This window comes from Mastigoproctus giganteus, chromosome 2 (genome assembly GCF_048544385.1).
Source record: "Mastigoproctus giganteus isolate SK-2022 chromosome 2, ASM4854438v1, whole genome shotgun sequence".
In the NCBI taxonomy this organism is placed as follows: domain Eukaryota; kingdom Metazoa; phylum Arthropoda; class Arachnida; order Uropygi; family Thelyphonidae; genus Mastigoproctus; species Mastigoproctus giganteus.
Window position 1 is genome coordinate 123,992,415 of NC_143576.1, and position 16,145 is coordinate 124,008,559.

Below are 16,145 nucleotides of genomic sequence, written 5' to 3' on the forward strand. Positions count from 1 at the left end.
TCCCTTTCATTCTCTACCACTGTCAGTGTAGTACCACAGAGTTGATACGTTGCTCTGGGGTTGCTGTTTCCCATATGTAGTACTTTACATTTGTCAATGTTAAACTTCATTTGCCACCTCGAAGCCCATCTGCTCAACCTTTCCAAATCCTGTTGCAGCAGCATAGTGTCAGTAGTGTCCTTGACAACCCTGCCAACCTTCGTATCGTCTGCAAACTTGGACATTAAGCCTGATATACCATCATCAATATCATTTATAAATACAGAAAACAATAAAGGCCCCAATACTGAACCCTGAGGGACTCCACTAATAACATTAGTCCACGATGAGCAGTGTCCATTGATTACCACTCTCTGTCTTCTCCCCCTCAACCACCCCTTTATCCATAGCAGCAACTTGCCTCCAATGCCACACTGCTCCAATTTGTGCAGCAGTCTTCCATGTGCAACAGTATCAAAAGCCTTTCTAAGATCCAAATATATAATATCAAAGTTATTCCCTGCATCCAGTTCTTTTGTGACTGCATCATAGTATCCAATCAAATTGGTCAGGCAAGACTTCCCCTTAACAAAACCATGCTGTGTCCTAGCTATAACTGAAGTCTTGTCTAGATGATCCTGCAGTGCTTCTTTCACCAGTGCCTCCATTAATTTTCCGGGAACAGAAGTTAAACTCACAGGTCTATAATTACTTGTGTCAGCCTTTGATCCCCCTTTGTGAATTGGGGTCACATTTGCACATCTCCAGTCAATGGGTACCTCCCCTGAGTCCAAGGAAGCTCTCATAATTATGGCTAAGGGTTTGCTTACCTCCTTTGCTGCCTCCTTTAATATAACTGGATAGATCCCATCCACCCCAGGTGCCTTTCTTGTGTTTATCTTCAACAATTTCTCCTCCACTTTGCTCTCAGTTATTACAAGATTCTCTAGCTTACTGCTAGAGTTGAATACACCTCTGGCATTCCCCTCGCTGAATAACTCCTCATGTGTGAATGTCGATGCAAAATATTCATTTAGTTTGTTAGCTACCCGAGCAGGGTCATCAACAGTTGACCCATCGATCTCAAGTGGACCAATCTGATTCATCCCCTTCCTTCTAGAGTTTACATAAGTAAAGAACTCTTTGCTGTTTTTCTTCGCATCCCTTGCCAAGGATCTCTCGTAATCTGCCTTCGCCTGCCTAACCTCCTTTGTAACTTGGTTACAGATCAACTTGTATCTATCATAGGCGTCCGTGTCACGTGTTAATTTGTATGTATCCCATGCATTTTTCTTCTCTGCCATATGCCTCATTAGTTCATCTGACAACCATTTAGGCCTAAACCTTGAACAATATTTCTTAGTTGGTATGTAAAGCCTAGTAGCTTCCACGATAAGTTCTTTGAATGCTTCCCATTTTGAATTTGCTGTTGGCAATATCATCAGTTGATCCCACTGTATAGAATTTAAATACTGTCTCAGTCCATTGTAGTCGCCTTTACGAAAGCAATACCCCTTCCCTTTACCCCTAATGGTAGTTACCTCTTTGAGTAACTCCCACTTCAGCACACTGTGATCACTGCCACCAAGTGGTTCATTTATCTGCAGATTCTTAATGCATGAAGAATCACTACTGATAATCAAATCAAGAGTATTACTCCCTCTAGTTGCCTCCCGAACATGCTGATGTAGAAAACAATCATCCAATAAATCCACAAAAGCCTTGCTACTGTGTGAGTGACCAGCCCCCAAATTCCAGTCAATATCTGGGAAATTAAAATCCCCCATTATAAGACTCTCTGATTTACTGGCCCACTCTATTTCTCCGAACAGTTTCTTATTATACTCATCAGAGTCATTAGGCCTATAGCACACTCCTACTCTCAATTTTGATCTCCCAATGCTTATGTCACACCAAACTGACTCGACACTGCACTGTCCAGCGATGTCGACTGGCTTCACTTCCTTGGATTTTATGTGTTTTTTAACTAATAGCATAACCCCTCCTCCCTTCCTATCCTGTCTATCCTTTCTGTAGACATTGTACTCCCCAAATTCCAGTTCTGCATTTCTTATATCTGTGTGACACCACGTCTCTGAAATCCCCACAATATCTGCCTTTGATGTTTTGAGCAATACCTCAAATTCATCAAATTTATTTACTAAACTCCTAGCATTGGTGTACACACAAGTATACATGCACCTGTTCTTTTTCTTAGCTCCCCTAACACAACCCATGTGTTTACTTGTACCCCAATGATTCCCAGCAGTCTCTGAAATATCCTGCATCTTATTTTCCAGGCTGCGGCTCATTCCAATAGAAGCAGTTCAAGAATCACTTTCACCTCTGCCAGTGGCTACTGTTAATCTATTAGTCCTTGTATCCCCCCAATCTAGCAGTTTTCCGACCCACCTAACATTGCCTCGATAGCATCAGCAAACATTCTTGCACCCTTTCTATTTAAGTGTATCCCATCCCTGTAGAAGCAGTCTCTCCTGTTAACAAGTACAGACCAGGCTGAAAAAAATTCTACCCCTTGAGCCCTGCACAATCATTCCAGGGCCGAATTGATTGACAGGGCTCTCATCATATACTCCCTCCTATCGTGTCTGGGCAGAATTGCAGACACTTTCAATTTCAACCCTAATTCACGGCTTTTTTTCATCAGTGACCTGTACTTGTCAAGTAATTCCGCCGGTCTCCTACTCTTAATGTCATTAGTGCCAACGTGTACAACTATATCACCTTTTGTGCCCTTAAAAGATGATATCCGCTCTACAACGTCATCAACTTTTGCCCCTGGCAGACATACCCTGGTCCTATTCCACCTATCCTTTTTACAAATAATAATATTAATAATAATAATAATAATAATAATAATAATAATAATAAAAATAATAATAATAAAATAATAATAATAATAAATCAAATTTTTAGTTCATGTTTTCAACCTATGTAATCTGTGCGTTTCTACCAGCAGAAAACGTACATTCTAGAAGAATCAATTACAATAATTTTATCAGTCCTCTGTGTTTGTAACAATATTCCAATATTACAATATTCCAAATTCAATAAAATTTCTGTGAATAAAAACCATGAAAGGTGAACGTCAAAGCGGAAATTATTTCTGACGATTGATTGGTAGTTTTGGTGACGTCACAATTCGTCATTTGGAAGAGTTGAGATACGGGGTGTGATGCTGCAGTAGTGGCGTGTTGTGTATGTGATAGAGGGTGTTGATATTCTGATGGGTGCTTTTGGTGATGTTGCTTGGTGTGTTCAAATGGCATGGCATGATGACTTAATACGGCGAACAACGAGGGTTATTCGTTTCGCTTAACAGACATCATGGATAAGGAGGTAAGATTTTTGTACGCATTGGCGTAAACAATATCTTTCCGGTATCAGTTGTACCTCTTGCAAACATAGTTCACCCAGGTGTTGGCCTTAGTCAAGAGGCCGTCATTGGTTGTCAGAGGTTTTACATTCGCTTCGCTCAATCGATAACTGTGTAGTTGTATGGGAAGTTTTATACTTAAGAATGACTTAAATAAGAGGGGCCCACTCTTACTTAAGTCATATTGGAGGTTTAATCATAACGTAGGTAAATTTGTATCGCTTTGATGTACTTCATGTGTACCGAGCTGCCTAGCCGAATGTAGCATGTCTTTTGTAATTTTATTTGTTTGAAGAATCATGTGTTTCCTTTATTTAAACATTTTTTTAGAAATTAAATTCACTTGAAGAGGAAAGGAAGTATGTGCAAAGTTCATCAAATTCTGTGACTAGTTTAAATTTTTTTTAAATTTAAGTTTTGTTTTTTTACGAATCGATTTTATTTACATCTACTTCAAAATGCACATATACAAACAAGTGCAACGCTAGCGATCTATTCATCTCTAGCGGAACCTTTCACAAGAGGTAATGTATTTAATTGCGATAGGTGTGAGAAGAATGTAACTAATAACCTTAAATAATCATTGCAACTCTGATTATTCGCAGAAGATGTACGCTTTCTTTTTTCATATGAACTAACGGATTGAAATGCCTTTACAGAAGTGGATATACGTTCCAAAATTAGTAGAATAACCCATTCTACAGGTAAGTAACACTTCAGTTTTTTACCCATTATGACTTTGTAGTGGGGATGATCAATAGATATCACCCCCAGGGGCTCACATCTGGTGAGTATAGGCATGGCACACCCAGGGTCCTGAGCTGGATATCATCATTTTTCTCTTTCTTGGTGATTCCCTTTTCTCTCTCTCTCTCCCTCTCCTCTCTCTCTCTCTCTCTCTCTCTCTCTCTCTCTCAGGGTGGCTCAGGAATTTTTTTTTTTTTTTTTTTTGCTGGTGCAGCATAAGTCTCAGGCTTCCTTGCACCATATAGCTAATAATAATAAATAAAGACGGATCTTGTTAAAACTTTAGTCAAGGAATGGAGGGGGGGGGGGGAAACAATCTGGAACCCGAAATTGGCGGATTAAAAAAAAAAAAAAAAAAAAAATTCTCATTAATCATGTATGCCCACGTGTCAAATTTTAGTTTAGTTTTTGTCTGCCAGGACAAAAATATTCTTGTGAAAGCTGCAATAGAACTGCTGTTGTATTTACAGCCAAGCAGTAGGTGTGCATTCTGTATGTATGTATGTATGTATGTGTGTGTGTGTGTGTGTGTGTATATATATATATATATATACACCGAGTGGTTATAAAATAAGTTTCCCTATTCAGGGAACTGTAGTGTCAAAAAAGAACTGTGAAAATCGGTGGTTATGTCATTTAGGATATAGAGAAGTGATTTGTAGAAGAAAAAAAAATAGTTCAAACTTCTGCCTCTAGGAGAAAAACGGCACTGCACATATGTAAAAGTTGTCATTTACTTCAGGATGTCAATTGCTTACGACATCATGTTAGATAAAAGCAGAAAGGCCAATGTCAATAACCATTATGGCTCCTACAAAAAAAGGATCGTGCTCTTTTAGTAAAACTGTTCTACCAGAATAATAGTAACGCTAATGCAGATTATGTGAATATTGGAAACTTAAAGGTTTGCATAAAGGACCTTTGGCTTTGGTGGGGATTTGAAAACTAATAAAAAAAATTTAAATTTGAAGCATCCGGGGAGTTAGGTGTAATTCCAACCAGGGAACAACCACATATCAGAATGGAGGTAGTAGATGAAGTGGTGGTTGCAGTAGTCAGAATGTGAAACACTACCAATCAGTAGTGCCTGCTAGAGGCTTGTCAAGAGACTTGAACCTTCTTTGGTCTACTGTATGTAACAGTGCTTCGAATAATTTTACGCTGGTTCCCGTACAAGATTCACATAGTGCAAGAACTAAAGTCTTGTGATCAGCAACAACGAATAGACTGGGCTCTACGATTTCTGGCCTGTATGGAACTTGACGATACATGGGCTTGATTGATCTTGTGGTCTGATGAGGCACAAAACTATCGGCGCCTCCGTAGCCAGGTGGGAAGGAGCAGCAGTGCGTAGCACACGCTTCTTGATTAGACCGGGGTTCGAGCCCGTCACCACCAAATACGGAGGATGCGGAAAGGTTAAGGAATGACCACCGCATATCCTGGAGCAATATGGCCTTAGTTGCTAATGCTCCTAAAAACCAAACAACAACAATAGCACAAAACTATCGAATATGGGGAACTTCTCGTCCATCTGCTGTGCATGAAAGACCACTACAAAGTCCATACGTTACAGTATGGTGTAGATTCACAGCAGAGTTTATAATCAGACCATTTTTCTTTGAAGAGTCTACACCTCACGGTAACTAGTGCATGGTACTCTTCTAAGTTGTATAGTAACTAGTGCACGGTACTGCGCTTTTCTAAGAGATCACATTATTCCTACTCTGCAAGAAAGGCAATGCTTGGAGACCGTAGTGTTCATTCAAGATGGTGCCCCTCCCCACATTGGTCAACAAGTGAAGGAATTGCTCCGTTCAACGTTCGGAAATGATTGCATAATTTCTAGAGACTTTCCGCAGTTCTGTCCATCCCGATCACCAAATCTGAATCCCTGTGATTTCTGGTTATGGGGATACCTGAAAGACAGAATTTACTGTGGTGGCATACAGACGGTTGTCGATTTGAAAGCAATCATTAAACAGCATGTAGCCAACATCCCCAATGAGATGCTACATGAAACTGTGTTGCACGCAGTCCTCTGTTTTCAGAATGTCATCTCAAATGAAGTAAAGCACATAGAACAATATCTGTAGATTTGTAAGTTCCGATATTAAAATCTAATCCTAAGTTAAGTATTCCATCTCATGTTTACAGTGCCAATTTCTCCCCTGGTGGTGTAAATTTGAACTAATTTTTTTTTTTCTTCTACAAATTGCTTCCTCATACCCTAAATGACATACCCACTGATTTTCACAGCACTATCTCTAACTGTTTTGAGACTATGGCATCCCGAATAGAGAATCTTATTTTATAACCAGACGGTATATGCAAATTTGAGAATGTATTGGAAAAGGTGCAATTTACTAAGCCTCTCATAAGATAATAGAAAAGTAAGAGGGATGAAAAAAGGAAATAGATAAAGAGAATTGAACAGGAAATTATATCTTATGCAAAATAAAACAAAAATAATAGGTAATAATTAAATTGAATAAATCGGGCACAAATTAATAGTTGGACATGCATTAATTTTACAAGAGGATTATCTATGAATGCCAAAAATCATTGAGATAAAGATATAGTAAGTTCTAAAGAATAGGAATTTATTAAAACAATAAAGCACATTAATAAAACAATTTAAAAGATTCCTACCATTTACAGTCTATCTTTTAAATTCTGTTGTGTTAACTTACTTTATTGTTTTAATACATTCCCATTCTTTAGACCTGACTGTATCATTATTTCTATGATTTCTGGAATTCATGCAAAAATAACTAACCATTCTGTTACGTTAATGCATATCCAACCAATAAATAAGGCCTGATTTATGAAATTTAATTAATACTTATTTTTGTATTAGAAATTATTTCTATTCTTACTTCCTTTTTCATCCATCATACTTTTTTCTGTTACCTTAGAGGCTTGGAAACATATGTACTTAACGCTGCACCTTTTTCAAATATATTCTTAAATTTACATATCTTTATCTTATTTTATATTCTATTCAAGCTGCTTTATACTTATAGATATAAATTCCATATCACATTTTTATCTCAAACTCATACACCCATACAGTTTTGCCTATTTCATAATAAACAGGGTTTTTTCTTCCTACTTATTTTGTATTGTGTGTGTGTGTACACACCTTCATTACTGCTAAGCAAACACTTCTGACAAGGTTAGAGAGGAGTAGGGTAAGTGGTTCAAGCTTACTTCCCAATCAAAGAACAGAATTCACCACTGTGTGCATTACTACTGGCACACATTTTTGTAACCACGATGACTTATTCTTCTTTGATTGGGATGTAGGAGCAGATGCCCACAATGACAATTCTGCCTGACCCAACATGCAGTTTTCATAATGCAAATAGGCTTCCTAGGGATTAACAAAGATCTGTTGGTCTAACACAGAGGTTCCCAAACTTTCTCGGTTCACGGTGCCCTTAGTGTCCCAGTAATTTTTTCACAGCACCCCTAGGCCAAAAGAAGTACCTAACACAGTGGTTTTCAACTTTTTAATATATACCTATATAAAAATTTTATTCTTTATTTAGAGGTACTAAATAAAGATCAATTATAGATTACCATAAAATTAAAAAGATACGGTACAATGGATACCGTACACCTTTTTATAATGAAATAAATGTATAAATTTCAAAAAATAAAATAATAACTTTAAGTAACTTAAACCAAAATTACACGGCACCCTAGTGTGCTGCGGAACCCCGGTTTAAAACCACTGCTCTAACCGATCATGCTGCCTTCCTACATATAGATGGCAGGATCTGTGTGAGGGGAACAACTTGTCATTGAACTTTCTTGTATTTTGGTCTTGATCTTTTTTGTTAAGAATGCATGGTACATGCTGTGGACTAGATGCACCTGTTATTTAAATATTATTTAAATTTAACTTTCAGTAGGATAATGCACCAGGCCAGAAATGTCTGACCTTGTTAGGAATAAGAACATTTTCACCACAATATATAACAAAACAAAATTTGTTCTGTGAAATGCCTTTCAGACCCTCTGTTGGTTTCAGCATTAGCATTAGTAGAGGCATATAATGCAAGAAAGCAATCTTATACATCATCAGCAAAAAAATAAAAAGGGCAAATTTCACACACATCTGTTCTACAACTACCTTTCCTCAATTTGAATTTATGCCCCCTCGGGTTCTTAATGTGAGCAAGAGGAAGAATCTCATCAGCAGTGAGCCTGCTCAAATCATTCAATATCTCGCAGGTGCCTAGTCTCCAGATGCTGTAATTTGCAGAACTTTAGCCTTTCTTGGTAAGAGGACCCCTTGGATGTTTTTTGGTGAATTTTTTAACAGATAAGATGTAAATTCAGAATCTTTATTTCATTTTTTGCAGTGGGGTGGATCCCCACTGTGAAAAATGGATTCATCTGACCAAATAATATCCCTTAATATGAACTTTCTCAACCTTTTCGTAATGCAAACAATATTAAATTGTAAAGAAAAAAAATCTGTAACCCATCATTTTTGAAGTTGTATATACAGAATGTAGAATTCATCATTTTGGCTTCTCAGGTTTTCATATTTGAAAGTATAAATATAATTTAACAAAAATCCATAGCCAATTTATAAATATAATTTACAGAAAAAGTATTTGTTTGTTATTACATATAATTTATTTTATTTTTAATTCGCTATCCTTATGTGTTATTAAAAATTTTGTGGCCACCCAGTTATGTGTAGTCCACCTATTGGGTGGGCTGTGGGCTTTCCAGATCCTGTTGCAGCAGCATAGTGTCAGTAGTGTCCTTGACAACCCTGCCAACCTTTGTATCATCTGCAAACTTGGACATTAAGCTTGATATACCATCATCAATATCATTTATAAATTTGACATTTCATTTACAAACTTTGATATTAAGCTTGATATACCTTCATCAATATCATTAATAAATATACAAACCAACAATGGGCTCAACACCAAAACATGGGGGACACAACTAATGACATTAGTCCACAAAGAGCAGTATCCATTGATTACCACTCTCTCTTCTCCCACTCAACCATCCTTTTATCTGTTGTAGCAACTTGCCCTTAATGTCATACTGCTCCAATTTGTACAGTAGTCTTCCATGTGCAACAGTATCAAAAGCTTTCCTGAAATCCAAGTATATGATATCAAAATTATTTTTTGCATCCAGTTTCTTTGTGACCATGTGATAGTATCCAATCAAATTGGTCAGACAAGACTTCCCCTTAACAAGCCCATGCTATGTCTGAATTATTACTGCTGTCTTGTCTAGATGATCCTGCAATACGTCTTTAACCAGTGACTACATTATTTTTCTTGTAAACGAAGTCAAACTAACAGGACTGTAATTACTCATGCCACCCTTAGATCTCCCTTTGTGAATTGAGGATACATTTGCACATCTCCAGTCCATGGGACGTCCCCTGAGTTCAAGGATGCTCTCATAATTATGGCTAAGGGTTTGCTTACTTTCTTTAATATAACTGGATAGATCCCATCCACCCCAAGTGTCTTTCTTCTGTTTAACTTCAACAATTTCTCCTCCACTTTGCTCTCAGTTATTACAAAATCATTAAGTACCCTGTTACAGCTTGACAAACGTCTGGCATTTTCCTCCCTTAATAACTCATGTTTGAATGTAGATGCAAAATACTCATTCAGATTATCAGATATCTGAGAAGGATCATCAACAGTCGAACCACTGATATCGAGTGGACCAATCTGATTAACCCCCTTCCTTCCAGAGTTTATATAAGTAAAGAAGTTCTTGCTGTTTTTCTTAGCATTCTTTGCCAGTAATTTCTCATAATCAGCCTTTGCTTGCCTATTCTCCTTTATGACTTGATTACAGCCTAGCTTATATCTGCCATAGGCTTCTGTGTTGCCTGATAATTTATATACATCCCATGCATTTTTCTTTTCTGCCATGAGTCTCATTAGTTACCTGACATCCATTTAAGCCTAAGCCTTATTTCTTAATCAGTATGAAAAGCCTAGTAGCTTCCATGATTAGTTCCTTAGTGCTTCCCACTTACAGTTTACTGTTGGTGACATCATCAGTTGTTCCCACTGTACAGAATTTAAACTGTCTGAGACCACAGTAGTCACATTTGCGGAAGCAAATACTCTTTCTTTTACCCCTGATGGTAATTATATCTTTAAATAACCCATATCAGTAGACTGTGATTACTGCCACCTAGTGGTTCCTTTATTTGCAAATTCTTAATACACAAATGATCACTGCTGATAGCCAGATTAAGAGTACTGTATTACCCTCTCTGGTTGCCTCTCAAAAATGCCGCTGCAGAAAACAATCATCCAATAAATCCACAAAAGTCTAGCTGGTGTGTGAGTGACCAACCCACAAGTTCCAGTCAATATCTGGGAAGTTAAAATCCCCAATTGTAACACAATCTGATTTTCTAGCCCATTGTATTTCTCTATACAATTGTTTGTTGTACTCATTAGAGTCTTTAGGCCTATAACACACCCCTACTCTCATTTTTGCTTCCCCATTTCTTATGTTACACCAAACTGACTCAACATTGCACTGTCTATATAAACTGTATGCACTTACTTAGATTTTATGTTTTTCTTAATTAACAGAATAATCCCTCTTTCCTTCTTATTCTCTCTGTCCTTTCTGTCACATTGTACTTCTGAAATTCCAATTCTGCCCTGCTTATATCTGTGTGACACCCTGTCTCTGATATCCCAACAATATCTGCCATTGATGTCTTGATCAGCACTTCAAATTCATCAAATTTATTTACTATACTTGTAGCATTGGTGTACATGGAAGTATACATGCACCCAGGGCTGTAGTCAAGGGTATATGCCAAATACCTATGTGAATAGTGTATACCTTCTGGATTTTGAAAGCCTGAAATACAACGGATACGGGTATACACCATACATCCTCTGGAATTCAATTAATATGCACAGTTTACTCTCTGCTTTTCATAACATTCATAGAATATACCTTCTGCTAATTTTGTGACTACAGCACTGCATGCACTTATTCTTAGTTACCCTAACACAGCCCATGTATTTATTTGTTTCATGATGACTCCCACCACTCCATGAAACCACCATCCTTCAGGCCACTGCTCATGCTAATAGAAGCAGTGCAAGAATCACTTTCATCTCTGCCTACAGCTACTTTTAACCTTTTAGTCTATGAATTCCCCCCCCCCAAGCTAGCAATTTTCCAACCCACCTAATGCTGCCTCGATAGCATCAGCAAACACTCTTGCACCCCTTCTATTTAAGTGTACCCCATCCCTGTAGAAGCAGTCTCTCCTGTTATGTGTAGATTACACATTACTTGTATGGGCAGAACCAATAGAACTCTGCATTCAATTTCTCAAAGCTCAGAGAGAAACCCAAAAACTCAGAGAGATTGAGAGTTCCTCAAAATTCAGAGAGAGAGAGAGATTAAGTATCTAACTTAATCTTCCTCAGTATTTAACAATATTATCATAACCATATAATAAGAATGTTATAATTATTATTATAATTAGCTATATGGTGCAAGGAAGCCTGAGGCTTATGCCAAAAAAAAAATTCCCAAGTTACCCTAATAGAGAGAGAGAGAGAGTCAGAGTCAAAAGGGAATCACCAAGAAAGAAAATAACGGTGATATCCAGCTCAAGGCCCTGAGTGTGCCAAGTCCATACTCAGCAGATGTGAGCCCCCTGGGGTTCGTTATGTATTGATTGTTGGATTTTCGTATTTAATTATTAAATGTAAAAAAGCTAAACTGTAATATAAATGCTTTTAATAAAAATTAAATTCTATTTTGAAAAATTCATGATTAGTGGTACTGTACTGTTCTTACAGCCCTCTTCTCGTCCTCCACGATTCTCACTCCTTTGCTTTAGATCGATAGCTCTTGTAAGACAGAGTGCGATTTGCACTGACTTGATTATACAAATCCTGTCTCAGTTATGTGTTGAATTAGTATTTTTTTTTTTTTTGTGGTGTCACTAATAGTATTTGATTGTCATACTTGATTGAGTGATGCAGTTCTGCAGCTTTATGTGAACTGTTTAAAGCCTTTGATTTTCATCTTGACTCCTAGAGCCATTTTTAATAAGGAAGTTACTGGCATGTTATCTGTGCTGGATTAAGGTTCGGGCTAACAGGGGCGCCAGAAGCTGAAGAGCAAGGTTCGTGAATTTCTTGTGTTGAGCTGGTTTTTCGATCATTATACAATTTAAATGCCAAGAGAAACACTGATAAGTGATATTAGAGCTACGAGGATGTTTAAAATATTTTTGTTTGTTTTGTGTGAATGTAAAGCTTACAGGGACACGTTAACGTTAAAATGCAATTTAAAACTTGAATTCTATAACGTTGACAGTTTTATTGAATGAAGTTTCTATGTTCTCTGAAAGTCATTACACAAAGATTAATACCAAATTAAATTGCAAATGATAAAAAAATGCTTCATGTATATTTGCAAATTAAATTGTTTACAGGAATACCTCCAACCTCGTTTTTGAGGTAATGCCATTTTATATTTGTATGCCAGAAATTTTATAATACTTGGTGTTTTTTTTTTACTTATTACTTATGTAGGTCAGTCCAGTCTCCTTAAGCAAACTAACACAACAATTTTCGCTCCCACCTCATAGATCACATGGGAGGATCAAAAAAAAAAAAAAAAAGGTAAACTGCAGCCATTATTAACCCACTGCAAGATTGAAGCCTCCTCAACAATTCATGCTGAGAGAAATGGACCATAATCTGCCACGCTGGTCCAGGGCAGGTTGGCAGATCAACCATATTTAGCAGTCAGAAGCTTGAACCCCGGTCTACTCAAAGAGCCTGCTCCTGACCTTTCGGCTACAGAGGCCTTAGTAGGTGATAAAGTCAGCAACTAAGGCTATATAAGGTTTCATTATAATGGGCTGTAAATGCAGATATTTTTGGGTTGGTTTGCTGTTTTTGTTGAACGAATAACTTGAGGACCCTCTTGCACATATAGGGGTCCTAAAAAATAAAGTAAATCAAAAATAAAGCTGCAGGAGTTCTGGAACAATAGTTGCGTTGTTCGTCGGCTCTACCCCGCTGCTTAGTGACTCTGGACCATTAGTGCCGCTTTCACCTCGATAAATCTGCATTTCTAGTGTGTAGTTTGTTAATATGTAGTTTTTCATGGCTGGATTGGCTGTTGACTTACACTTAATATTAAGGAATATTAACATACTTAATATGATGATAATATTATAATACACTTAATAGGAAGAGTGCAAGAATATTTGCTGATGCTATCGAGGCAGTGTTAGGTGGGCCGGAAAACTGCTAGCTTGGAGGGATACAAGGACTAATAGATTAACAGTAGCCACTGGCAGAGGTGAAAGTGATTCTTGCACTGCTTCTGTTGGAATGAGCAGCAGCCTGGAAAACAAGATGCAGGGTATTTCAGAGACTGCTGGGAGTCATTGCAATACAAGTAAACACATGGGTTGTGTTAGGGTACCTAAGAACAGGAACAGGTGCATGTATACTTGCGTGTACACCAGTGCTAAGAGTTTGGTAAATAAATTTGATGAATTTGAGGTTTTGATTAAAACATCCAAGGCAGATATTGTTGGGATATCAGAGACGTGGTGTCACACATATATAAGGAATGCAGAACTGGAATTTGGGGAGTACATGTGTACAGAAAGGATACACAGGATAGGAAGGGAGGAGGTGTTATGCTATTAGTTAAGAAACACATAAAATCCAAGGAAGTGAAGCCAGTTGACATTGCTGGACAGTGCAGTGTCGAGTCAGTTTGGTGTGACATAAGCATTGGGAGATCAAAATTGAGAGTAGGAGTGTGCTATAGGCCTAATGACTCTGATGAGTATAATAAGAAACTGTACAGGGAAATAGAGTGGGCCAGTAAATCAGAGAGTTTTATAATAGGGGATTTTATTTTCCCAGATGTTGACTGGAATTTGTGGGTTGGTCACTCACACACTAGCAAGGCTTTTGTGGATTTATTGGATGATTGTTTTCTACATCAGCATGTTCGGGAGGTTACTAGAGGGATTAATACTCTTGATCTGATTATCAGTAGTGATTCTTCATGCATTAAGAATCTGCAGATAAATGAACCACTAGGTGGCAGTGATCACAGTGTGCTGAAGTGGGATTTACTCAAAGAGGTAACTACCATCAGGGGTAAAGGGAAGGGTTTTTGCTTTCGTAAAGGCGACTACGATGGTGTGAGACAGTATTTAAATTCTATACAGTGGAACCAACTGATGATGTTACCAACAGCAAATTCAAATGGGAAGCATTCAAAGAATTTATCTTGGAAGCTACTAGGCTTTACATACCAACTAAGAAATATTGTTCAAGGTTTAGGCCTAAATGGATGTCAGATGAACTAATAAGACATATGACAGAGAAGAAAAATGCATGGGATACATAATGGGTGACATGGAAGCCTATGATAGATATAAGCTGGTCTGTAACCAAGTCACAAAGGAGATTAGTCAGGCAAAGGCAGATTATGAGAAATCCTTGGCAAAGGATGCAAAGAAAAACAGAAAAGAGTTCTTTACCTATGTAAACTCTAGAAGGAAAGGGATGAATCAGATTGGTCCACTGGATATTGATGGTTCAACTGTTGATTCTGATCAGGTGGCTAACAAGCTAAACGAGCATTTTGCATCTACATTCACACATGAGGAGGTATTCAGGAAGGGGAATGCCAGAGGTGAAGTAAACTCTGGCAGTGAGCTAGATGATTTTGTAATAACTGAGAGGAAAGTGGAGGAGAAATTGTTGAGGATAAACATAAAAAGGGCACCTGGGATGGATGGGATTTATCCAGTTATATTGAAGGAGGAAGTAAACAAACCCTTAGCCATAATTATGAGAGCTTCTTTGGACTCAGGGAGGTACCCATAGACTGGAGATGTGCAAATGTGACCCCAATTCACAAAGGAGGATCAAAGGCTGACACAAGTAATTATAGACCTGTGAGTTTAACTTCTGTTCCAGGAAAATTAATGGAGGCACTGGTTAAAGAAGCACTGCAGGATCATCTAGACAAGACTTCAGTTATAGCTTGGACACAGCATGGTTTTGTTAAGGGAAAGTCTTGCCTGACCAACTTGTTTGGATACTATGATGCAGTCACAAAAGAACTGGATGCAGGGTAATAACCTTGATATTACCGTATATATTTGGATCTTAGGAAGGCTTTTGATACTGTTGCACATGGAAGACTTCTGCACAAATTGGAGCAGTGTTCGAGGGTAAGCACCCGTTTTTTTTCAGTGAATCAAATTGTTCTAGCAATACACCGAATTGTAACCTAAGACCGGTGCACTCCTCACAATAGTGACAAAGGAAAGAATCTCCAAGTGAGCTAGGATTAACCACTAGGTCAACATTGGAATACATGCCACAGGTTTTGCAAAAAATAAAATCATGACTCACCTGGAAATCGCCATGGGTTATTTCCGTATGAGTCATGGTACCCTCTGATGAAGCAATCAAGGTGGATCTTGTAATAACCATTATGAAATTTACTAATTATTAATAAAAGAAACTTTCAAAAAATTATACTGTATTTATAAATTTGTAATATAAAAAAAATCAAATTATTATAGGGAAAAAACTTATTAAAATAAACTTTACAATATACTAAATAACCTTTGAAATCCTGCCCTTCACTATTCCTGCTCTATTTCACTAATCTTGTTTTAATCCCCTTTTATATATACTTTAATGTCGCTATGAATAGCTGTAACAGGCACGTCTACTCGCAACGAATGCCTTCAGTGTCTGGCATTGATTTTTTTTAACTAGCAATGCCAGACACTTTCTCATTCCTGGAAGTTGGCTATAAGGCGGTTAAGATTATAGGAAAACATAAAATAGCAGTTATGGAATGTAGTATAGATATCACAGAGTTTCAAAAGATCATGATTGTGGAATCTTGTGCGTCGGGTGCTTTCATATCGGAAAACCGCATGTCTTCAATTGCTCACGGCCATGGTTGT

General features: G+C 37.7%; 1 protein-coding gene across 1 annotated transcript in view; it reads left to right on the top strand.

Moving 5' to 3' along the window:
* The first annotated feature begins 3,179 nt into the window (after nt 1–3,179).
* Nucleotides 3,180–16,145, top strand: part of LOC150089542 (uncharacterized) — a 69,964-nt gene continuing 56,998 nt past the window's right edge. The window contains exon 1 of the mRNA XM_090390021.1: nt 3,180–3,339. Within this exon, the coding sequence (XP_090246147.1) occupies nt 3,328–3,339 (12 nt within the window). The 5' untranslated portion in view covers nt 3,180–3,327. The remainder of the gene's footprint in view (nt 3,340–16,145) is intronic.